General features: G+C 37.2%; 2 protein-coding genes across 3 annotated transcripts in view; one reads left to right on the top strand and one right to left on the bottom strand.

Moving 5' to 3' along the window:
• Positions 1 to 3,313, top strand: part of LOC127850614 (uncharacterized) — a 182,634-nt gene extending 179,321 nt beyond the window's left edge. Inside the window, exon 2 of one of the 3 annotated variants that reach the window (XM_052383783.1) lies at positions 1,913 to 3,313. In XM_052383783.1, coding sequence (XP_052239743.1) covers positions 1,913 to 2,922 — 1,010 coding nt within the window. In that variant the 3' untranslated portion in view covers positions 2,923 to 3,313. Of the gene's footprint in view, positions 1 to 816 lie in introns of all 3 variants that reach the window. The other 2 variants (XM_052383784.1, XM_052383782.1) reach the window with 2 other exon arrangements.
• The window catches only part of LOC127850612 (uncharacterized), a 1,644,088-nt gene that overhangs the window by 1,424,983 nt on the left and 193,115 nt on the right, over positions 1 to 25,990 (bottom strand).

Below are 25,990 nucleotides of genomic sequence, written 5' to 3'. Positions count from 1 at the left end.
AGGGTAATCAGGGACGACACTTTCCGCTTTTTAGTGTTTTTCTTTTTTAAAAGAATACTCTTCAGAAAAAAATCAACTTTCGGCGGAAAGTGTCGTCCCTGATCAGCCTATGATGACTACATAGGCTAATCTGAAGTTAAGAATACAGACAGGCATCGTTGAAGAAGTAAGTCAGTCTTTCTTTGGACAGGCAGAGCGGGCGAACAGACAGACAGACAAATATATAGATATACAGCCTAGACACAAAGAGTGACTGATATACTTTCTGACTGGCTAAATGAAACAACAACTGGCAGGCGTGCGAACCGACGGGTCGGTCTCGAACTCACAATCAGGCCACTTGGGCATCCTAATTTACATAATGACACATGTTCGGTTAAAAAACCATTAAACACACATACATTCTTCATTTGGAAATATATTCTTTCATCAAACGGAGCAAATCACAATTTTAAATAAGACTTCAACCTATTGATTTTGAATCATGTCTGATCAATATCTATCAGCGCGCGTATGGATTTATCAGTTCTCGTATACATGTTTGTCGATTTAATATACTTACATACTTAAAACTATTTTATATTAAGTACTATCAATACATTTGGTTTTGATGAATTTCATCTCCTGCATGTTTGATACAAACGATAACATAAGATGTACTAGTAAAGAGTTATGAACAGAAACATGTAAGTAATTTATATAAAATTAAACAAATAATATACGTAATGTGTATCGAAAATATTGCAAAACTATGCTCAATATATACGTACAAATGATCAATACTAATTGAAAGTAATATCATATATGCATATTTAGATTCCAGAGCATTTCACAGAATTGTCTATTCGGATGTTTGACGCACTTGACGACAGTGGCGCTGGGAAGGAAACTGTATTGGAGCGGAGGAGAACTTTCTTGCGGAGGGAGCACATTGAGAAAATAGATCTTCAACTACAAGGATGGAACCTTGAGTGTTTTCATTTCGGGAGCCAGTCGGAAGGGACCACAACTCCCGGTCTCCAGTCTGATATTGATTTTCTACAAAGTGCCAACATAGTCAATATCATGACAGTCTGGGAAGACTGGAGGACTGGGATGTATAACTTTCTGATGCTCCACGACGACACCACTCCACCTCAACAGTACTTGCTACAAGTCATCCAAGTCTACACACCGGAACCAGTGACCAGTCTGACCCATGACTGGTTCGTAAGGAAAGATTCTGGGCAAATACTGTTAAGCGCTGAAAGAAGGAAAAATCACATCGCGTATGAGGCTAGAGATCGCGGGGAGGTAACTAAAAATGGGCCTTCTGTGAGTTATATACGTAACTGGGATATTGTAGAGGCATATCATGTACGCAAACCTCTTCCTGAAATACAGCACTGGATAGACAGATGTAGAGGTAAACACTGGCCACCTGTTCAGCTTCTCGAGGCTGCACGGATAGCTCCGTGTTTCCTGGTACCAGCAGGACATCCAGACAGCGATTACAAGCGTGAAGAATGGCGACTGTCTCCAAACCTGATAGAACGAATGTTGATGTTTAGCTTCAATATGACTCAAATAAAATGTTACATTGTTTTAAAACTTATCAAAAAATCATTATTTGCTAACATTGTGGGGGATGCTATTACAAGCTTTCATTGTAAAACTATAATGTTTTTCACCATAGAAAGAACACATCCTTGTCTGTGGTGCGAACACAACCTTATGTTTGTACTTTTGCTCTGTTTACACGTATTAAGGCGATGGCTGAGATTGGGAAGGCTTCCGCATTATATCATAGAAGGTGTGAACTTGTTCGATGGGAAACTCTCAAAGTTGCTGCAGAAACGCCTTTTAGTGTATATAGACTCGTTGATAAGGAATAACTTACAAGATGTTTTTTGTATTGGTATAGATAATATAGGATGTCGGTTACAAGCGTGTAGTATGCGGCATACTGTACAGGCTGGAGAACTCAGAGGTGTATTTTTACATAACAGCATCAGATTACTGCTGAAGTTTGAGTACTTGGGAAAATTGAACATTGCGTTAACATTTATCAAGCATAAACAGATCAGTTCTCAAACAACCTTCGACCATAATTTAAAATGTGTAATACGCAATTGTTTTGAATGTTTTGAAAACTCAACAAATACCATGTCAAAAACTGCTGCTCTTGAATTGATTAAACACTTTCATGCGTTACTAATTTCAATTCAATCATCTTACTATTTGCGACTACAAAACGTTCTTGACTGCGTAAATATAAGGCGTGTCCAATATTCCTTAAATTCTGATGTAGCTTCTAGTCGCTTAAAGTTTGCTTCAATGTTATACTGTAGTGGTCATCATCAAGCGGCAGTTCGAGTATTGGAGGATGTGGAGAGGAGGTATCACAGCAAGGTCAAGGCTCTGTGTGTATTTAGAAGACTAAAGGGAGACAGGGATCTGAAGGTGTTTGCTGATATGCTATTAGGCAACACTGGCAACAGTGAACCTCCATTCGCATTCTGTGTACATTTTTTAAGACAGGAATCGCACTGTGCCCCTTTAATTTTATTGTTTGAAATGAATCGCAATATCACTGAAGAGGAAGTGGCACAGAGAGATTACGCTGAAAAACATTGGATGGGCAGTGCTGAGGTGGATGCTCTTCCGTTCCTATACTATATGCAGTATCTCACGTATGATGGACTCGGTGAACGTGACAAACAGCTTCATGCTATGGAAGTCTTCGAGACTTATATATATATAAGAAATCAACTCAACCTGTATCACCCAGAGACAGCACTGAACTTGCTGGGGCATTGTTACGAAATGGAAGGAGACTATGCAGGAGCGTTACATTGGTACGAGTGGTCGTTGCGTTGTGAGCGTACAAACAACGCCGCTAACTGGCACGTCCTGCGTATTATGCGTCTCATAAGTGGTTAAAAGAACAACTTAACAATGTAACGACATTAAACAAATAACTATAAACCTATGTTAAATATAAGATATTTGTGACCAGTTAGTTAGTCTCGATTACGTAATTTAATGATATGTACATGTATTATAAACTGTAAGAAGAGGCAATGTATTTGTATGTTTCAAAATATTAACATGGCTACATTGTACACTCTGAATTGGTGTGTTGAATACTCTCGTATTTCTGTCAAATACGCATGATGATGTGTAAATTGTTATATGCACGTGCTCTTATATTTTTTGTTATGAATCTTTTGGACGCACTTTAGAATCAGAAGTTATAATCAACCACTACGTCTATACATATAATTCATATATTTACCTCCACGTGGAATATATACGTGTGTCCAGAAATGTTGTTGTGTGTCGTTTGTTGTTGTTGTCTTTTTGTATTTCTAACATACACATACGCCAGAACGATAAATGAGGTGCGCCTTAGCGGCAAAAATGGCAAAAAGAACGATGTATTTCGGTGTGATGGGTAAAAACATTTCAATGTCGCGCATTAAGTGTTTGGGTTAGAACAGCGATAACACGACTACATTCAAAGTCAACACATACCTTTGGATATATGTGTCGTTATTGGCGTGCCGTTGTACTGGTGCCATTCAAACAAACCAACATGCCAGAACAATACGGCAGAAATCACACACCACACCATTACCACTAAGGTACGCAAAATTTCCTCCAAACACTCGAAAAGTTCGCTCACCTTATGTAACCACCCTGGTCGGATGTGAATCCCCGCATATCACCGTGTAAAAATCAAGATTAGCATGCACTTCGTTAAAATGCGTCTTTCATAGATAATGCTCCGATAAGCCAAGTTGAAATGCTCATAAAAAGTAACATATAAGAAACGTGTTTCATGGGTTGGATTACTCGGATGAGGGTTGTGTTTCAAATATCACATGCTCGTCTCATTAAAAATCGTGCGATAAATTTCAGCCTCGTTATGGGAAAACTGGGCCTAACACATGTGCGTAAAGTGTCGTCATATTATTAAAACGCTCTCAAGTCTGTTTCTGGGTAGAACCACTACTTGTTGTCTTTTGAAAGATCTCAAGAACGCTCCAACGGAGGGGTTTCAACCCGTTACCTCCTGGTCGCTAGGCGGACACCATATCCATATCGTCACGGAGGGGATCGAACCAGTCACCTTCTGGTCGCAGGGCGGACACGATATCCATATCGTCACGGAGGAGATCGAACCCGTTACCTCCTAGTCGCTAGGCGGACACCATATTCATATCGTCACGGAGGAGATCGAACCAGTTGCCTTCTGGTCTCAGGGCGGACACCATATCCATAGCGTTACGGAGGGGACCGATCCCGTTACCTCCTGGTCGCTAGGCGAACACCATATCCATAGCGTCACGGATACATTTTGAAACTTGTTTATAAAAGTCCTTCCATATAGTAGACAATTTGTTGCTGTGTTAGATAGTCGATTTATGTTCACGAATGATCAGAGAAATTAATACACAAGTTTCGCTGTCTTGAGTGAAAACATGATTGAGTGAATTAATTAAGTTATGGTTTTGGGGGATCATATGCGCGTAAATGTTTACATTATGTGTTAATTAAGTTACAGGTTTTGAATGAATTCACATAATCTTGGAATTAATATATTGTGACTGATGATCATTTGCTGAAGAAATAGATTATCAAATGACAGCAACAAAGTTAGTTTTAGCTTATGCTTTTTAATCGTTTGTTAAGCTTTCAACAGGGTTTAACGGGAGAAATGTACACGAAAAATAACGTCATGACGTAGGTACCGGTTAAAAATTATTGAAATTGTTCATAATGATATTTTCTCTGTTTGAAACATTGAATTAGCAGTTGTTTATCACGGACGTGTTCTCGTAAACCGTACAAAAGCATATAATACATCCAAGTTATATTTCACTGGCATTAGTTTTTATAGACGTCACTGACATTTCTTCGATTAAAAACTATTCATTTTGAACAAAGCACAGTTGTTAAGGTCAACATGGAGCAAGCTAACACTACACTTGCGCGAGTTTCGAGCGAATTTTTAAATGCTATATAAGGACTCTATATGATGTACTTAACATGATTTAATTGTATTTAAGAATCGGGATGCATTTTGCTAGATTTCCATATGTGCCGACCGTCGTGTATTTGTTGGCGTAAGATGCTCGTTTCATATTCGGTTTCATATTCGTCAAATGGCACAAACATTAACTTTCACGCCTTACACACTCTTCATTTAACGAGTGAAAACAAACAGAGAGTTAAAGATACGCACAATTCAATTTAACGTTCAATAGTCATAAATATGAATATGTGTTAAAATGTTGTTTGTTTTCAGATATGGTTTTAGCGTGTCAACTAATACAACATGTGCAAAGAAACATTACTTTCCCACTGACGGAATTCGGGACCCACTGTCTATTAATGAGCATTAAGTCGCGCTCTGAGAAAACGGAGCTTAATGCATGTGCGTGAATTGTTTCCCATATTAGCCTGTGAAGTCCGCACATTTTAATCAGTGAAGACACTTACCGCCTATGCATTAAACACTGGACTATACAGCCTAATATGGTTCGATACTTTATGCACATGCATTAAACCCCGTTTTCCCAAAGCGTTGCTTAATTGTATTAAATTAGTCTATATAAATCGTCAGATTCATATTGGCAAACAGGTATGGAAGCTTTCTTGTGTTGACTATTCTTTGAAAAAAAGATTCATTAAATCATGAGCCTCGTTCTGTGAAAATATAGTTAAACATATGTGCGTTTTGTGTCGTGCCTGATTATCATGTGCAGTCCAGAAAGGCTAATCAGGGATGACACTTTCCGCCTAAACTAGATTTTTGTGTAAAATAGGCGTTCTTTTAATAAAAAAATTCCATAAGGGCCGACAGTGTCGTCCCTGATTAGCATATGCCGACTGCACAGGATAATCTGGTACGACATTTAAACCATAAGAGCTGACAGTGTCGTCCCTGATTAGCATATACCGACTACACAGGATGATATGGTACGACATTTAATGCACAGACATTAAGCTCTTTTTTCAGAGCGAGGCTCAATTAATTAACATAACCAACATTTTGTATAATAATCGTAAAGACATGTTTTCGTACTAGTAATTTATTAACTAGATGCACACTAAAAGTACATGACTTAAAAGTGAAACAAATGGTACGAAATATGAAATATTTACAAGGGATGACATACATTGGAATAATACAATATTAATGTGCATAAGATGTACATTTAAAATGACCCAAAACGACATGAAATACGACTCTGTAATTTGTGTATGGTATGTGTATTTAAAACATAGAAATTTAAGTGTAAGAATGTTTTGTCGGCATTTTCTACGAGTTTGTAGAATAACAAAATCTTTACGGAAATATTAACATTTAACGAACTAAATCTGATCAGATGAGCCTCTTTTGGGAGAAAAACTGGGCTTTCTGCAAGTGCGTTAAGTGTCTTCCCAGATTTTGCGGACTGCACAGGCTAATGAGCGACGACACTTGTCGCCTTTACTGGGTTTTCTCTAAGAAGAGACTTTCTTTGAACGGAAAATACTATACAAGCGGAAATACACCCTCCATGTTTAGCCTGTGCGAACCACACAGGCTTATCTGGGATGACACTTTACGCACTTACACGAAGCTCATTTTTCCCAGAACGAGGCTTAAATCTGCCATTGGACGTTGCCAACCAAGAAGGAAATCATTGGCAAACTAAATTCCAATGTAGAATGTATTTTAGAACATCTACAGAATACTCGTAATTTAAGGCCAGCGTGTAAACATGTATTGATGGGAAAGTAAAACAATGTATTCAACTTATATCTAATCAAATAAATATTAACGGGAATTACTTAAAAACAATTAAAACAACAACATAATAACTGCTAGCATTATGCACAAGTGTAAACACGTGAATAGGGAAAAATGATGCTTTTTTGCCCAAAATAGAGCTACGAAAAAAATGAATATATGAAACAAGTATCGTGCCTTAATGGAATGCACATAAAGCGATTAACTAAGGTAAATGTAATCTTATAATAATCAGATACACTATTCGTCGTGGAATCCTCGCAAGCTCAGGCACGTGAAGAACAACGTTTAAAGTCTTGGCAGACGACTTTGCGGGGAAAACAACAAGCCTCCCCGATTGCCATCCCCACGGATTGTGGCATTTCCGGTGCGGTGACTTCTTAACGCTGCCAGAGGGTGTACATCCTCTGCATCTCATCGCACGTGTAGGAGGCGTAGCTCGGCACGCAGTGCCCGTAACGGTCGCTCAGTAGGATATTTTCTGTACCGGAAAGCCTGATGCAGCAAAGCGACGTTTTCGATCCGTACTCCGTTCTTGTTATGGAAGTCGCGGTCAGCAAGAGTCGCTTCTGATTCTTTGCATTTTGCTAGCAACCGCTAACTTTCCACGCCGCCACGTTCGGGATTCCGCGTTCCGGTTCGCCGGACTTCCGTTGCTTTGCTGTCTCATCTTCACGACGTCTCAGATGTTAATCAACTTCTCGAGAGTTTCCACGAGATTTGTTTTGGTGTCGCCACTAGCCAGGATGTTCTCGACTATGCGTATCGCCTCGTCGAGAGCAGCTGTATCCGGCCCACTTCCACCGCCGGAAATGGAACCAGAGAAAGCTCTGGCCATGCCGTCGGCATGAAGAGAACTGCCGTCTCGCAGCGAACTGCAAAACATAAACGTGTTGAAATGAGTATGTTCTTTATTGTTGGAATGTGTGTTTGAAAGAAATGGATACAGCGTTTTTACATAATTGTGCATATATTTTTGGGACTGGGGCGTAGCCCCACGGCCATAGCAATGATACGAATTTCTGAGCCTATCCGAATTGACTGGCTGCCAAAAACCAAATTCCCAAAAGCCAGATTTACCACTTTATTCATGCGCAATAAAAAGAGCTCTTCGCAGATGTCAATAACCTGTCTTGAAAATACATAGAATCACTATATAACATGACAGTGTCATAAAAAGTGTAAACAAATATTATTCAAGCAAAACTGCTAAGCATTGACCAAGACATAGCTTTTAATGTTTACATATTCATGCGAGAATATGTTCCTCACTTTACGATCTAGGTCGAAAAGAGTGTTTACGGAGACAGTAAGAATAATATTTGTCTGAGACATTTTTTGAAGACATTATATTTGGTATTTATAAACATATTTTAAATATTGATATTTTATTTTGCGTAAAAAAGACATTCCAGAAAAAGGATATGAAAAAACAACAACAGATTTGCATTATCATTCTCGTAAATAGACGAAGTAACCGGATATGGTATTTCACTGCGCAGATCGACCGCGCAATCGAGCGCGAAAGGTTCTACGTGAGACAAAGAACACAAACTGTACACCGTTCTTTTATCAGAGTAAGTGGATGTAAAGATCAAAGTAAATGTTAGATTAGTCCGACTGGTTTGTTATGATCGTTTAGAAGACATTAAAAATTTTGTTAAGGGCATATTTGTTGTCATTGAAATGCACTTAAATAATACGAATTATTTAACATTTGATATCGATATAATTTTAATCCCGTTTGTCACGGAGTAAACATTGACTTATATAATAACAAAAAATACCGCATCTCGAGTATATGGTTATATCGCCGTGATAGCTTAGGCGTCGTGACTTGTGTTCAAACATCATTTGACCCGAGGGTCCCGGGTTCGAATCCAACCATGAGAGTATATTTAGCAATGCCAAGTAAATCAACAGTGACCTCCCTTGCGGAAGCTTATAAACATTTAATAATTGCGAAACGTGACCCGAGTATTGGTACCAATTTATAACGGTCTTAAAATAGTCTTAAAGTGATATTATGGGCATCTAAAAGTGTATAGGTGTCTATCGCAACCGTTGTTTATTGTTGGTGTTTTCACTTCATATACACTTATATTTGTTAATGAAGCATCAACATACTAAAACAATATGCCGGAAAGAGAAAAATAATGCATTTGAATATCAACCGTACTTTCGTTTGACATTTGATCATGCATGTACGATTTGAACCTAAATTTAGTTTTAGTGCAGATTCGTTCTATCGACACAAAGACACAATTTTGTTTTACGGATCATTTCGGCTTACAGGGCTGGGTGGGTCACGTAAGAATATCGAATATAAAATATATTTTTATAAACAACTGGTACCAAGATGAGTTGGAGATAATTGATCAGTAACCACATTTTAACAAACTCTTTTGACCTGTTACTTCTTTTCAGCTCAATTCAGCAGTGCAAAATGCTCATAATATCAATTTAAACGGCGACGGTAGCGGAGGGCATACATGTCATTCTGACCTCTTGTTAACTAGTATTGAAACTAGATAGGCATATTAAGCATGAGCAATAGATTACAGCTTCAGTTTTATAAGGTCAGCATACATGTAAACTGTATCTGGCAGTAAAAGAGCGTGGATCCGTTTACATTTACTCAGTTTAGTCACTAAACGTCTTCCCAATCACACTTACATGTTATCTAGACCCAAGCCTATAGTGCTTTGATTTAAAATGTTATGTGTTGTAAAACAAAATGACTTTAAATAATTTAAAAAAAGGTCCTTAATGTTGAAAATGTGACGAAATAAAATTGTTTTTTTTTCCTATTACAATTTGATGACCAAGATACTTGTTATAAAAAGTCTTACATTAACGCAATGTCAATTGATGATACAATGTCGCCTAAACTCTTCCTACTGTATTTACGGGGAAATCTCGCTTTAATTATTTATTACTCAATATCTTATTTTATTACTATGTATGCTAGAAATATTGCAATGTTTTACTTAATAAATGTTGACAAATGCAAGAAAAGAGTTACAAGGAATATAATGATCCTCGTTCTAGGTAACCTGAGTAAAATGTATCTAAGTAAATCGTCGAACCATATTAGCTCATGCAGTGTAGACCGGCTAATGAGAGACAACACTTTCCATCTGAGTAAATCGTCGTACCATATTAGCTCATACAGTGTAGACCGGCTAATGAGAGACAACACCTTCCGCCTGCAGTGTTGTTTTGTTTTAGAACAGATCTTTTTCAAATGAAACACGCCTGTGTGGACTAAAAAAATCTCATCTTGAATAACAATATGCCCGCATGCATTAAGCCCGGTTTTTCAAGAACGCGGCTCTAATGTACCTTGTCAGTGACTTCAAGATAGAGTTCAGGTTTTCAACGTTGTCTTGATCCGCAGTAACTTTCCCTTAAAATGACACAATAATGTAATTACATACATATTAGGAAATTGTAATTGGGTATAACTTCAATTTAAATTTTTTTTAATAAATCTTTTAAATAAATCGCATGTAGTAATGCGTATTTAAAGACATTTGTTAAAATGTTAATGCATTTTATTGACTGGAGAAAGGTGTTTGTGTTAATTCAGTTCCAGAACAAAAAATTTAAATTTATTTATAAAAATATATTTAACTTTGTGTCAAGATATTAGAATGATGTATAATAGATATGACGCTTTGCAAACAGTGTTTACTGTTACTGTTAACTCGTGCTCATAGAAAAATAATATGTTCACGCGTGGCTGCGCCACTCGTCAAAAATTAGTTCTAGGATCACTCGTAAAATAACAAACGATCTTACACTGACATGAACAAATATCCTCTACTTCATAAGTAAATTAAAAACCCGTTTCTCCAAATTCACCCAAAATAACATGCTTGACCCCAACAGAAGTTTATTAAAGGGATCTTTTCACAGATTTTGGCATTTATTGAAGATTGTCTTTTAATACTTTATATTAATAAATGTTTAATTGTTAACATACGCACTAAATATACCAAGCAAAAAACACTATAATACACATTAAGAAAGAAAAAAGGTAAATTCTGGGCGCGATCCACTGACCCTTGGCGTAAAAGTCTAGCACTTAATCCACTCGGCCATCCGTGCTATCAAAACCAGAGTATTTTATACTTTATATAAGCTGTCATCGCAGTGTAACATAAGTTAACGATAATGACATAACTCTCCAAATGTGTCAATAGTTTTCATTTGAAACGCATATAATTGTCACGTTTTTAAAAACGGCAAACGATTCCAATAATGGATATTTTAGATCATGGTACATGTTCAGCATAACTGTTTTTTCGCAAATACAATGAAAGTTTGCGAATCTGAAACTGTTTTTGTCAATTTTTTGAATTTACCAAAACGTGAAATGGTCCCTTTAAAGTATACCTACACTGTTCAAAGTTGAAAAATAAAATAAAAAATAAAACCTTACCTCCGAACAACATAAACGTTATTATCAACACAGAACACGTGCTCCTTGACAGTGAAATCATGTTTCATTTCGTCTTGATATACCAGTTATTTATATTTGATTTGATTCAAAATCACTTAACTTAACATCATATATCTGTTAAATACTGTGTTTTATAGTAATGGCTAATCAACAATTCGCACGATTATCGAGCATGTGTCGTTTGATTGCTTGTTCGTGCGCAAATGTGATAAGACTCGTGTACATAACCAGGAGGCAAAATGTATTTTAATTTGCAAATATTACCAATTGTAATATATTTGTCACCGAAAAATAGACAAATCTCGTTTTGACACGTGCACTTACTCATTGTACACTATAGGGATAATATACGTTTTCGAGGGCATGATCATCTACGGGCGCTCGAAAAATCCGTTCTTGCCATAACACAAAATACAGAAATACATATACATTACGATATAATTATAAGATTAAGAATTTGCAAACACAATTATTGTAATTATTTATAATTCTTGTTTTCACGTTTTTGGGGGCCTCTATGGTTCGCGGGACCAACTGACAGTTGCCTATTGTGCCAAATGTGTATCCGGGACTGGTTGCAGATGGGGCAAGGTTTGTTGTCTGAGATTTGTGAGGGTAAAAGGAGTTTCAGAGTCTCGCTCTGGAAAAATTGGGCTTAATGCATGTGTAAAGAGTATCGTCTCAGTCAGAGCTTCCATTAGTTTCCATAGAATCGATTGTGTGACCAATACCAACACAATTTATTCTGCAGGTCCGGCAGTCGAACGTGCAATCCTCGTAATTGTAATCAAGTGCTCTACAAACTGAGCTACACGAAAAGTAGTATCATTTTGTTTAATATTTTGAAATGGTGTATACTTTTAGGTTCGTGATATAAAAAATAAATAAAAAGGACGACGAATAAATTATCGTACCACTCGGCTCATCACGTGGTTGGATATGAAAGCAGAGATTTGATCCAGCTATGTTGGTTCCAGTCAAATCTCTGCACGGAGGTTGTTACTTACGTCGTAAAGCCGGATGTCTAGATAAACACTGTACACTAAATCGTTTCAGATTGAACTGCATCCACATGTTTCTATCCATGCAGCCGCTTAAATTTCATCAGGTACGACATGAACCAAACGTTTACATCAAAATAGAACACCTCGGGCTAAGCAATATGATTAACATTAATAAGGAATTGAGAATAAGAAGTCATACATAACAATGTTGCGCGTTGTCGAACGTCTGCAACAACACGATCGCTTACGGACGTAAATATTTCAGCGACCAAAAACTGTATCGAGTAACAAAGTCGAATGACAATAATTTGTATATGTGGTTTTTTATTCAGAATACTAAAATGTGCGTGATATTGGTCGAGTTGAATACTTTTTGCTCAGGTTTTACATGAAAACACTTACATGGAAGATTGGCAGTAATGAAGTTGTAATACTATAAACCGTTCAAGTTTCGACGAACTCTACATTATACAGACTACAAATGCGTTGAAATAAATTAAACGAAAAACGATTTGATAATAATTATTCGTCTAGCCTTTATACACCCTAAAGCTTGTAATGTCTCGAGCAAAGACATTTCTGTTGTTTTAACTGATGATATTTGAGTATTCGTTGTATTATTGTTTTGGTTGAATTGGGCTTCACAGTTTCTGCTTCGGTCGCTGAATGACTGACACATTATTTACACCGGCTTTTCGACACCAGTTATAGGAAAACGTATACAACAGCTTCTTATAGTTCGAAGGAGATATCATTATTAGAAATTATCGCCAACGGCATCAACTGTGTTATTATTGGCAAGATCAAAAATCGAATATATTATGCTGTCCACTCATCAACAAAATTAATTTGTTGACACCGTTGAAAATTTGTGTTAAAACGCACGTAGGCGTTTAAAATTATAGTGCGTCACGCGATGCTTAAAACTGAAGTTGGGAAATTCGGAAACGTCTAGATGAATTGGTGATGCACTGGACTGCATATTAACCGCGCTCTGCGTTAACGGGGCTTTATGGATGCGTAAAGTCTCGTCACAGACTGGCCTGCAAAGTGAGACTCATGCATGTGCGCTCGCAAGAACGTCTTTAATAACTTTGTTTACGTCAACATTTGAACCACCAGAACCAGTTTTTGAATTTATTTTAGAAATTTTGACGTCACGGTAATTTTGGACAGATGGTGTTTCAGCCTTGTATGAATTTTGCCATTCTTGTGATCCGACTGCGTTTCCAATGGCGCATTTTATTACTTTGTTGACATTAACGATTGATCCGTCAGAATTACTGATAAAAACTCTGAGGTCATTGCAGTTTTGAACCGATGGGGTATCTAAATTAACATAATTTCCGGAAGGAGAGCTTTGCAAGTGTTCTTTTGCGCGCCGCCTGCGTTTGCAAGAGCGTCTTTAACCGGTTAACCTTTTAACCGTTATATTGGACGGGTTATTCCCAGTTTCCGAAATATTTACCTTAGTATTGGACCGGTTATTCCTAGTTCCCTATATATTTTCCTCAATATTGGACCGGTTATTACCAGTTTCCCAAATATTTACCTTTCTATTGAACCTTTAGTTCCCAGATTCCTAAAATCTTTACGTGAATAGTCGAACGATATTTATAGATACCAAATTTTTTATAAATACCCGAAATATTTAATGCATACTTTTATTACTTGGTTTTCATATATAATGTATCACGTTAATAGGTTGCTACTCACTTAGTTTACATCTTTGATATCGCTAAGTTGTCTTCGAGTGTTATATTTTCAATTAAATATCAAATACCACATATTGCGTCATGTTATTATAACGATTTTTTTCTTGACGACCGGATGTAATTATTTGTTTGTTTTCGTCTGTAAATAGGGGTTATTGGCAGTTCAAAATGTTATATGTAAAGCTCAAGTACAGTTTTATTAGCGCGTTTTTGAGGATGTTATTGACGTCAATATTGGATCCGTCGGGGTTTGAACTACTGGAAAAAAAAATAACGTCATGATAGTTTTGAACCGTCGGGGTATCTGCTTTGAAGTAGATTCCGTTCGACAACTTTTGCCATTTACCCTGTTTGTTATCTCCAGCGTTTGCGAATGCGTCTTGTATTATTTTTGCGACATCAACGTTCGCTCCGTCGTCAGTGTTGGAAGTGAATTTGACGTCTGTGTATGATTACGTCATTGTAGGACTTGACGTTAGAGCTCGGGAAAGACTAAAAGATGTCTGCAAAATTCGCCGGAAACTCTGTGTTCGTTTTGCCGGTCGCTAAATTGTAGGCGCGCGCAACATCGCTCCGATCGTCTTGGTTGGTGTACGAATCAGTCGTACTGGATGCCGACTTGATAAGATCTGCTACGCTGTCGGGAATTGTATCCTTCGAGTTGCTTAAAGCCGAGTCTATGATAGCATCAACGTTCGCGGGAATCTCTTGGTTGTTACAGAGTTGCGTCAAGATGCTAGTGACTTCCGGTTTGTTATTCAGACGTACTGACGTCTTTCCACGGTCAATGTCGCCGACAGCCTTCGTAAGGACGCTTATCGCCTTGTCGAGGTCCGCGTCATCGTCATAGTCATCGTCGTCGACAACGCCTCCTCCGCCTCTACGTCCGGTTTGATCCCCGCGATACTTTTTTCACCCTGTTTTACTGCCATAGCGACCGTCATCATTTAGGGTGTCCTTAGGTGATCTGCAGGTAAAATATAGTACAATATTTCGAAAAATAAAGTTAACCCGTACAAAAACAATGTTCCTTACAGCAATAGCCGCAATTTCAACGCTAGATTCGGTCTGGTAACACTGATTTAAAGCGATACAAAATGTTCGTTTTAATTTATTTTTTGTGTCACAATATGTGCATGTGAATTTTTGGCTACGATACCCGAACATTTACGAACGAACGCGAGATTTGCTTCGGGAAGCTTCGGAATCTTCCAAGATCTGGACGCAGTATTGGTTTGTTATGTTGTTTCTAATTGAATGGAAATCAGTGCAATCTTCAACAAAAACCGTCATTTCTTTATTGTTTAGTGTTAAAGAGTACAGAAAGTCAAAAGTCCATTCAATATCCGTTGTATTACTTTTTATGGTAAGAAACCGAAAACATTTAAGGTGACTTTTCTCAACGTTCTGCACAGTTTAAATATTCATGAGTGCAATATAACAAATCAAAACCATGTTTTAATATTCACGAGTGCAATATAACAAATCAAAACCATGTAGCGACCCATAAGGCTTAATATACACGAGTGCAGTATAACAAATCAAAACCATGTAGCGACACATAAGGCTTAATATTCATGAGTGCAATATAACAAATCAAAACCATGTAGCGACACATAAGGCTTAATATTCATGAGTGCAGTATAACAAATCAAAACCATGTAGCGACACATAAGGCTTAATATTCACGAGTGCAATATAACAAATCAAAACCATGTAGCGACACATAAGGCTTAATATTCACGAGTGCAATATAACAAATCAAAACCATGTAGCGAAACATAAGGCTTAATATTCATGAGTGCAATATAACAAATCAAAACCATGTAGCGACACATAAGGCTTAATATTCATGAGTGCAATAAAACCAATCAAAACCATGTAGCGACACATAAGGCTTAATATTCATGAGTGCAGTATAACAAATCAAAACCATGAAGCGACACATAAGGCTTAATATTCATGAGTGCAATATAACAAATCAAAACCATGTAGCGACACATAAGGCTTAATATTCACGAGTGCAATATAACAAATCAAAAGCATGTAGCGACACATAAGGCTTCTCGCTTGTTTCAAGAAACTGGTAAACGGTATAAAATTCATTTTATAAGGAAACTAGTTTATAAATCATAAACATACCACTCTCATGAAAAACGGGGTTAAGTGAATGTGCGTAAAGTGGCGTCACAGGTTTCCCTGTGCATTCCGCACCGGCTCAACAAGGGCGACACTTTTCGCGTAGGCAGGAACTTTCGCTCAGATAATCTGTCTTTAAACGAAAATAGACAAAAGCGTAATACACAGTGTAATCTGGAACAACAATTTACTCTTATTCATTTAGCCGCGCTTTTTTGGGAGGCGTGGCTCAAATGTATATGTATTTGCTAAGAACGTCCGTTAAACAGTTCATGTCATGCGTTCTGAGTCGCTCAATACTTATTTGAATTATTTCAAGACATGTCTGTTCGTTAATTTTCATATTAAAAACGGCGGTCATTTACAGTTGCAATATTAATAACCAAACTTTAATATGGTGACAGCAAATAAGGAACTGTGGTTTTAAAAGTAACTGTTATAATATACTTTGTCTACTTCCATTTAGACTTTGTCACATTATTTCCATAGCTGGCACACGCTAACGTCCGCTTTTCTGTGTTTTCGCTTTAAACGGTTTACATCAATTTACTGGGGTTCATTCATGTGTTGAATGCATTATTATATCCGTTTGCATCAGAGTATTTACAAGGCATATGAACCCACAGGAGATAATATTGTAGATATGTGCACGATTTTTATTAATTTGTAACTTTACCTTTACATTTTAGTATTTATTGATTATTGTTTTTACAACAAAACTATAGTGAGGGTATTAGTCAATAACAAAACGTGCTGCGTGAGTTAATTTACAGGTTACAAATCGTAATATTATCGCAACATTTTGTGTCGGATTTAATTGTTTATACAATTGTGTGTACAACTTTAAGCCACACACCTTGAAATGAAATACATGTTAATCAATACATATAGATGCAATTTGAAAGTGTGCAAAATTGTCATTAAATCTATAGCCTAGTTAACAAGTAATTTATTATTATGTTTTAATTTTAAAACCGAAATTAGGATTTCTATACGTATACGTTCATTTCGACAAACGCGATTATTTTTAAGTTTTAAAGCGCAAAAAAGACGAATTTCTACCTTGTAACCACCAGATATATTCTTATTGGCATATATAAAATGAAATGTATAGCCTGGTTAGCAGTTAATTAATTATTTTTGAAACGGTACCGTTTTTAAAACCGAAAGTAGGATTTCTAGACGTATACGTCCATTTCGACAAAAGCGAATATTTTTAGGTTTTAAAGTCCCAAAAGACCCAAAAAGACCCAAAAAGATTTATAATTTAATTTACTATGCCATGTATTTCATTTCAAGGTGTGTGGTTTTAATTAGCTGAAGGGTGCATATTGATATAAACATGTGCAAGATTGTGCATATGGACACGTGATGTTTAAAAGGTCAAAGAAGTCATTTGAATGACAGGTGTATATTTAAAGCCATATGAATAATCAAAATCAACGAATATGTCGTTAAATAAAGATACACCGTTAAAAATCAGTGTTCCTTAAAGCAAAGGCCACACTTTCAACGCTAGATGTGGTATGGTGGCATACATTTAACGAGATACAAAATGCCTATTTTTATTATTTGTTTGACAATATATTCAATGTGAATCGTCCGCTACGATATCCGAACATTTACGAGCAAACGCAATATTGGCTTCGGGCAGCGTCGGAAGCACGATACCACAATCCCCTAAAAAAGTGACCGACGCATATTCCTTTCTTTCCAAAATCTGACACCCATAAATGACTGTGTCAACGAACAACTAAATACAAACAAAAGATATTCCATGCGAACAAATAAAGATAATTTTACAGAATTTCATTGACTGACACATCTGAAATGTGGAATAATCAGTAAAGACATGCGCAAACGATGTTTAAGTACTTTTTAACAGGCTTGGTGCACCGACAATTCCCAGTTTCTAAAACCTACTTCCGAATTGTGGACGTATAGTTCCCACTTTTGAAAACAAATATTCTCGAACAGTGGACCGACCGTTCCTAGTTTCCAAAATCAGTTCCTGAATAGCGGATAATAGTTTACAGAATACCAAAATCTTTACGTGAATAAAGAACCGATATATTTATATATACCCAAATTGTTCATGAATACTGATATAACTTGATTTTCATACATTTACGCAAACAGATTTGTTATGTTAATATGTTGCTACTCAATTGGTTTACATCTTTGATAGTGCTAAGTTGTCTTCGAGTGTTACAATTTCAATATATACGGTAATATCAAATACCACTTATCGCGTCATGTTATTATAACAATTTGCATTCTCGACGACCGGATTCAATTAGATGTTCGATTTCTTATGTAAATCATTTAATGCGGGTTATTTGCAATGTCAAATTATATATATTAAGCTCAAGTATAGTTTACACTTATGATTAAGTTAGAAGAGGCAATCCAAATATGATACGCCGAACAAATGTGTGAACACTAGTCTTGAAATACCAAAACTAGTTCGAGAAAAGATACTGTTTATCACATGCAAACAATTGTTTCGAATTTAATTATTATGGAGGTTATTTTACTTTTAAATAACAGTGTACATATAACTGTATGTATTATTATATTTATTTGCATCTAATGATCATAGTGACATGGAGGTCACGTGTACGTTCCCCAGAGTAAGAGCGTTCTTTATATCTCCCAAAAACATCTATTACTGTTTCTACCGAGGAAACGGACACGTTAGCGTGCAATAAGCCTGTGGCTTTCGATGCAATCAATCTAAAATAAATAGGTTTCAGTTAACTAACTTAATAAATAAAACAACTTACAGTTCAAAATCGCCTGCAACACGATGACGATACTACACAGAACGTTCATGACGAATATAAGTGATTATACATCCATCTTTAGAAGAATAATTTAAAAATGAACCTGACCCCCTATTTGCCCAGCGCTAAAGTACTAAGCCTTTCGCACGGTCGTTACGGCTTGCAAATACCTCTTAGCGCAATGCAGCTGTCCATAACATGGGATTATCGCCATATGTGCGTCACATCCCGACTTAATCCCTATTGATTCAACATTTGTATCATGTTTTAATTTGTGAGTAAGTACACAGCTTTCTGAAAGGAGTTTATTCATGAAACATTGGTATTTTCCTTGCCAACATCCAAGTGTCACGGAATGTTTCGTCCCTGCTTAGTCTGTGCACACTCTGGCTGGGTCTAGAATGACACTTTACGCACACTTTATGCACATGCACAAAGCGGTACAATTAAGACTGTATATATTTGTCATGCAATCTACAGAAAGGTTAGATGCATCTCTTACTTTAATTTCGATAAAATTGACGCTATGGAGTGGACGTTTTCTTTAATTGTGTAATATGGGCATATTCATGTTTTGTGTTTGAGCAAGTTTGTTATTGAAAATGTGATAATCATTCAATTGACATACCGCATATGTTTGCTCTGTTTTACGTATATGTATGGAATATAATATCCAGTGCCCAATTTCAGGAAGAGGTTGCGTACATGACCTGCGTTTACGATATCCCAGTTAGTTATAAAACTAACAGAGGGCCCATCTTTGGTTGTCTCTTCTCGATCCCTAGCCTTATAGTCGAGTTCTTGTTTGCATCTTTCAGCGCTCACCAGTACTTGCCCAGAATCTTTCCTTACCAACGCATCATGAATCAGACTGGTCGCCGGTTCCGGTGTGTCCCTTCTAATGACTTGAAGCAAGTACTGTTGGGGAGGAGTGTTATCGTCGTGGAACATCAGATAGTTCTCCATCCCAGCCCTCCAGTCTTCACAGACGGTTATGATATTCACACCGTTAAAACTCATTAGGAAATCATTTTCAGAGTGGTCTGGAGTGGTATTCCCGTCCGATTGGCTCCCGAAATAAAGACATTTAACATAACGTCCTTGTTGTTTCCATGATATCTTCTCATGTTTCTCCCTCCTTAAGAAAGTTCCTCTCCGCTCCAATACAGTTTCCTTCCCAGCTCCACTGTCATCAAGTGCAATTGACATCCCTATTGACAGTTCTGTTAAGAGCTCTGAAATCTAGATTTGCATATATTATTGACCAGTTTTGGTCATTGCACTTATATATTCTACATAGTTAAATAACATGGTTGATACGCATTGATTATTTTTTATGTAATTTGTTTAAATGGAAATTAAACAGTTATATGTTTGTGTTGATAATTCATTAATAGCACAGCTTATTTGATTGTTTTGTAGCAGAAATGCAGTGGGTGAAATGTATGAATCCAAATGTATTCATAGAATAATATTTTAATACGAAAATTGCAAAATGATACGCACAATTTACCGAAAAAAGAAGCAAAATAACCTGGTTGTGCATATGCACCCTGGACTGGTAAGAATCGCATAAATATATAACTTAATTAAACAGTATACTCGGAAATTAATCGTGAAAAATATTATTTAAATACTTCAAACATATTTGATTTTTTTTACGGCATTGTTTCTTAAGGATGTTAATGTGTGGATGTGGTTAGTTTGATCTCTACGACGTTGTTAACTATTTTTGAAAGACATACTAGACATACAACTTAGAAGGTGTTCATATCGGATGTTTGTTGGAATAACAAGTGCACATGAGTGTGACTTCCGAAATTGGTCATCTTCACGTGCGCATGTAAGCATCTGCACAATTAGCGAACTTTAAAGCGCCAAATTAATTGTCAGTCTTCGCGTGCGCACATGATGACATGCTCTATAAGATATAAAGGTGCACATGTGATGACTTCTGCTTGCGCACATATGTACTTCCAAGCGCTCACGTGATACCTACAAATATTCCGGATATCAAGTGCATTAATCGTTTGATATCGATGTATGTAATATCTGTCTGATATTATAATAAACCGTAATATAAAAAGAAAAATGATTCTTAAAAAGCCATCTTGGTAAAATGAAGCAACTATTTAACGAAACCCACAAACCGGAAGTCAGACCAGTGATGTGGACGAGAAGGTTCAGAGTATCAAATAGGGCCGCACCGTCGCTCTCACCGGAAGTCGTTCGGACACTGATCAACTTCCGGTAAGAGCACGTCTGAAATCAAACAATAAGTGCTCCGTCTTCAAATCGCTCGCTGGGATCTTAATATCTGTCAATGATTGTAATATCGTTGAACTTCGTAAGGAGACTGTCAGATGATAGTAACCCGTCGTTATATCGAAGTCGTTGCAACCGATAAAGATATTTCGTAAAACATCTTACAATCGCACATGTTTTTATTATACTAGATAATATTATCTTAGTAGTAATAACACTTTTTAATACCAGTATTGTGTAAAAGCATGTGTGGTGTGATATAACTAAACTACGCGATGTATGGTGCCAGACCTTCGGCAGGACGGTTTGTTGTTTCACAGCATTTTACTGAACGGTTTGTAGTGTCACAACATTTGACTGGATGGTTTGTGGTGTCACGACATTTGTTTGAAGAGTTTTTGGTTTCACGACATTTAAGTAAACGGTTTGTAGTGTCAAAAATTTGACTTGATGGTTTGTGTTGTCTCGATATTTAACTAAACGGTTTGTGATGTCAAAACATTTTACAAAACGGTCTGTAATGTCACGACATTTGATTGAATGGGTTGTAGTGTAATAACATTTGACTGAACGTTTTTTTGTGTCACAACATATGACCTGTCGTTTTTGATGCCCCAACAATTGTTTGGCAAATCAGTCGAATGTTAAATATTGCGTAATATTAGATTCGCATTCTGGGAACACTTGGCTTAATGATTGTGCGTAAAGAGACATTCTAGACAAGCATGTGCAGTCCGCAAAGGCTTATCAGAGACGATAGTTATCGCTTTTAGTTTTAAACCGGTCTCTTCTTAACGAAAATACAGTTTATGCGGAAAGTGTCGTCGCTGATTATTCTGTGCGGACTACAAAAGCTAAGCCAAAACAGCACTATATGCGCATGCATACAGACCTATTTATTAGGACGAGGTTTATTGAATGATTGGCTTGCATTATTACAGTAAAATTATCAATTATTTGTTTTTTGCCATTATATTTAATTTATTTTTCATTCCCTGCTGTCAGGTTTGTATATAAACGCATTTAACTTAAGAATAATTCGTACATTTATAAAATTAATTATGTGCAAATGTGTCACCTTAATACAAGTATTAAATGTGGTTAAATAGACTGCTTAAAAAATATTGATATACTGTCTTCATACATTTGTGATCTACATTTTAATAATAACAATCTAAATATTGAAACTGTTTTAAAGGCTGCATTCTACTTTGTTGTGTTTTTTTAGGGGAAATAAAATGTTTGATATATAAATTTGCCTACAAACGGTAATTCAATATCTAAAATTCACTGGGTATACCTTTGCAATTTCCATTCGAGATCCTGCTTTCATCTTTTCCTAGTTGATCTATCGTTTTACCCTAGCGTTTCTCTGTATCAAAAACGAATTCAACACCTTGAAATAAGAAAAGAATGGAAATATCATAGCAGGGCTCGCATGTCATGTTTAAAATTTTGGAGCACTTTCGTTAAAATCATTTTTCTATTTGAGTGTTTTTTTCACAATGTAATCCGAAAGGATTATTACGTTACATCAGGAAATTGTACCGGAGAAAACGGCGCTTAATGCATGTGCATAAAGTTTTGTCCCCGATCAGCATGTGTCGTCCGCACACACTTATCAGGGACGACTCATTCCGCCGATTTACGTTAAAATGCGACTTCCTTTAAACGAAAAATTCCATAAAAGCGGACAGTTTGGTTCTTGATTAGCCTGTGCGGACTGCAAAGGCTAACCTCGGACGAAATTTGACGCACATATATAAAACCTCTTTGAGCGAAGCTAAAATATGTTTAAATGCGACAGCTCTTGAAGCTTGGAATTTACCGTCCATTTGGTACGAATGTTGTACTGCAAAACGACAGAGCCATCACAAGCGATTACATGTATGATAATAAGTCGATTGGGAAATGCCATATTATTATTATTTGACAGATTTTCATTTTATTTTGATCTGTAAGATGCTCTGCAAAACGATTTCGCATTAATTTATTTCAGTATTTTTCGACTTGAAAGACCTATGACACCTATAAAACTTAAACCCATCACCGCTTTTTTGCCTATATGACTGAAACCCCATCCCCGCTTTGTCGTCTCTGTGACTGAAACCCCATCACCACTTTGTCGTCTCTGTGACTGAAACCCCATCACCACTTTGTCGCCTTTGTAATTTAAACACCATCACCACTTGGACTCATATGTGACTTATACCTCATTACCGCTCTGTCGCCTATGTGACTTAAACCCCATTACCGCTTTGTCACCTATGTGACTTAAACCCCATTACCGCTGTGTCGCCTATGTTACTGGAACCCCATCCCCACTTTGTCGTCTATGTGACTGGAACCCCATCCCCGCTTAGTCGCCTATGTGACTTCAACCCCATCGTCGCTTTGTCGCCTATGTGACTTAAACCCCATCGTCGCTTTGTCGCCTATGTGACTTTAACCCATCACCGCTTCCCAGTTGATCTTACTCTGGACCCCAGTGTTTCTCTGTATCAAAACGAGTTGAACACCTTGACATAAAAACAACGCAAATTGCATAGCAGGGCTCGCATGTCATGTATACTCATTAGAGCGCAGTTTCATTTAAATCAAAGTCGAACATAGGTTGATATTAACCACATAATTCATAAATCACAATGCGTTGGACACTATCTACGTGTCTGTCGCGCGTTCACTAAGTGATTTCCACAAGTCTACGTGTAATTAACACGGCGCCGTCTACTACATAACTTTCGCCCGAAGACCAATATACTTTTACACGACGTCCAAGTATCATTGACCTAACGCTACGTTCCGTGTGAAACATTAAAGTTCGGTTGACACCAAGGTACGACAACTTTACGACTATGGTTTTATCTGAAAGCAAATTCATTCAATTGCGTTAGGTGTGATTCCAGATAAGCATGTGCAGTCCGGGCACAGACTTATCAAAGACGATACTTTTACATATGTTTGTGCATAAAGGATGATATTCTAAACAAAACTCTAGTCCAATGACGACACTTAACACACATGCACTAAACCCCGTTTTCCCAGAGCGCGGACTCATTTGTCTTACGATGTTCAATCAGACAGCCCTAACTAAGAACATAAGACTCCGGCGTCCTCGCTGTGGTCAAAATCATCCTACCCCCAGTCTTCAAACGCGCATTCCGGGATAGCATGTTCAGTACCCGCGCATTGCATCTCGTCCATCAGATGTAGTCATTCACTGGTCCGAATGCCGCCTTAATGCATGCTCTAGCAGTGGTCATCCTTGTGAAATTTAACTTCTATGAAATATAAAGGATGCGTTTGAATGTTCGTTCATCTAATGTTAAAAGTTCCGAAATAATTGTAAATGTGTAACAAACATCGTTATCATTAACATCCTCATCTTCTTCACCATGAGAAATACTGGCCAGCTAGCCACACTTCCGCGCTCCCCGCCCACCTGACCAGGCCCCCCCCCCCCTTTCGCGAGACGTACCTGTCTGGGGTTGAACATGGTCTCAAGTTCTGCGTGAGGGAGTTTTTCTAAGTTAACTTTAACCGATTTATTTGAGCTCGTTTTCATCAGAACAGAACATAATATATTTTATTCACGTAATCTTTACATTTGTGTGTGTTATGTATATATACATACATCTGATAACTAATACAACAGGAATATACAACGAATTATGGGCCATAAGTTATCACATCTGTTTAACAGGATGATCTTATATACAATCTATATTTATGCTTATTTGGTACTGTGATTTATTTCATAATATGTATTGTTGGAACAAAATATTCATCAAAAGCCTACAGTAACGCCCCGAAGCCAATTTCCAGGGAATAATTCGTACGTAGTGTTTTTGGGGGAGAACTGAAGAAAGTTTCCACAAGGGGGCAGAACGCGTGCCCACCCGGTCGCTAGAAGAACACCCTGGCAATCTTTTAATGGTGAAATTATGTCGACGGTTTAGTAAATATATGAGTTTGAATTGATTAATGAATACGTAAGTTAGTTATTGAATGGTAAAGATAATAAGATTATATGGTTTTCGATATTTGTTTGAATGTAGAAAGAGGAAGAGAAGATACAGGAAATAACGGGAGGAGAAGAAGAAGCACATAAGTGATGTGATTATGAGGACGGATGCGTGTGCGCCAGTATATGAATACGGATTAATAAGTCAATGAATGACGCAGTGAAAAAAATGATTCTCGATATGTGTTTGAATTAAGAAAGGAAGGAAGAAGATAACAAGAGAGGACAATTTAGGTATAATAATAGAGGAACATTGCAAACTATATTATCGGTGAATACCGCGAGTTCTTATTTCTGAAATATATGAAACTATATTTGTATCACGTAAATATACGGGGCTGCGATAAACGCGATGCAAATAGTCTGTGCACAACCAAATCTTCTTTCAGTTTTTGAAACCGTACTCACCGGAGTCATCGATAAGCTCCAGCTGGTAGCTAGCAGGGGTAGACACCTCGACACGGTACCCGCAGTTCCCGCCCTCAAAGTCGCATGCCGTCCGATCAGACAAACAAGTCGTACGCAAGTTTCAATTGTGTTCTTCTTGCTCATCTATACAGAAAATATAGATGGCAAAAATAAAGCGGAGCCTCGTTCTGGGAAAACTGAAACCAGTGCATTTGCGTAAGTTGTCGTCCCAGATAAGCATGTTCAGTCCACATATGCTAATAAGGGACGACAGTTTCTACTTTTATGAAAGTTTTGTTAAAAGAAGGTGTCTCCTATGCAAACATCCAGTTTAGGCGAAAAGCGTCGTCCCTGATAAGCATGTACAAACTGCACAGGCTAATCTTGGATGACATTT

Source organism: Dreissena polymorpha, chromosome 11 (genome assembly GCF_020536995.1).
Source record: "Dreissena polymorpha isolate Duluth1 chromosome 11, UMN_Dpol_1.0, whole genome shotgun sequence".
Taxonomy (NCBI): Eukaryota; Metazoa; Mollusca; class Bivalvia; order Myida; family Dreissenidae; genus Dreissena; species Dreissena polymorpha.
This window is presented reverse-complemented; position numbering and strand designations above follow the sequence as displayed.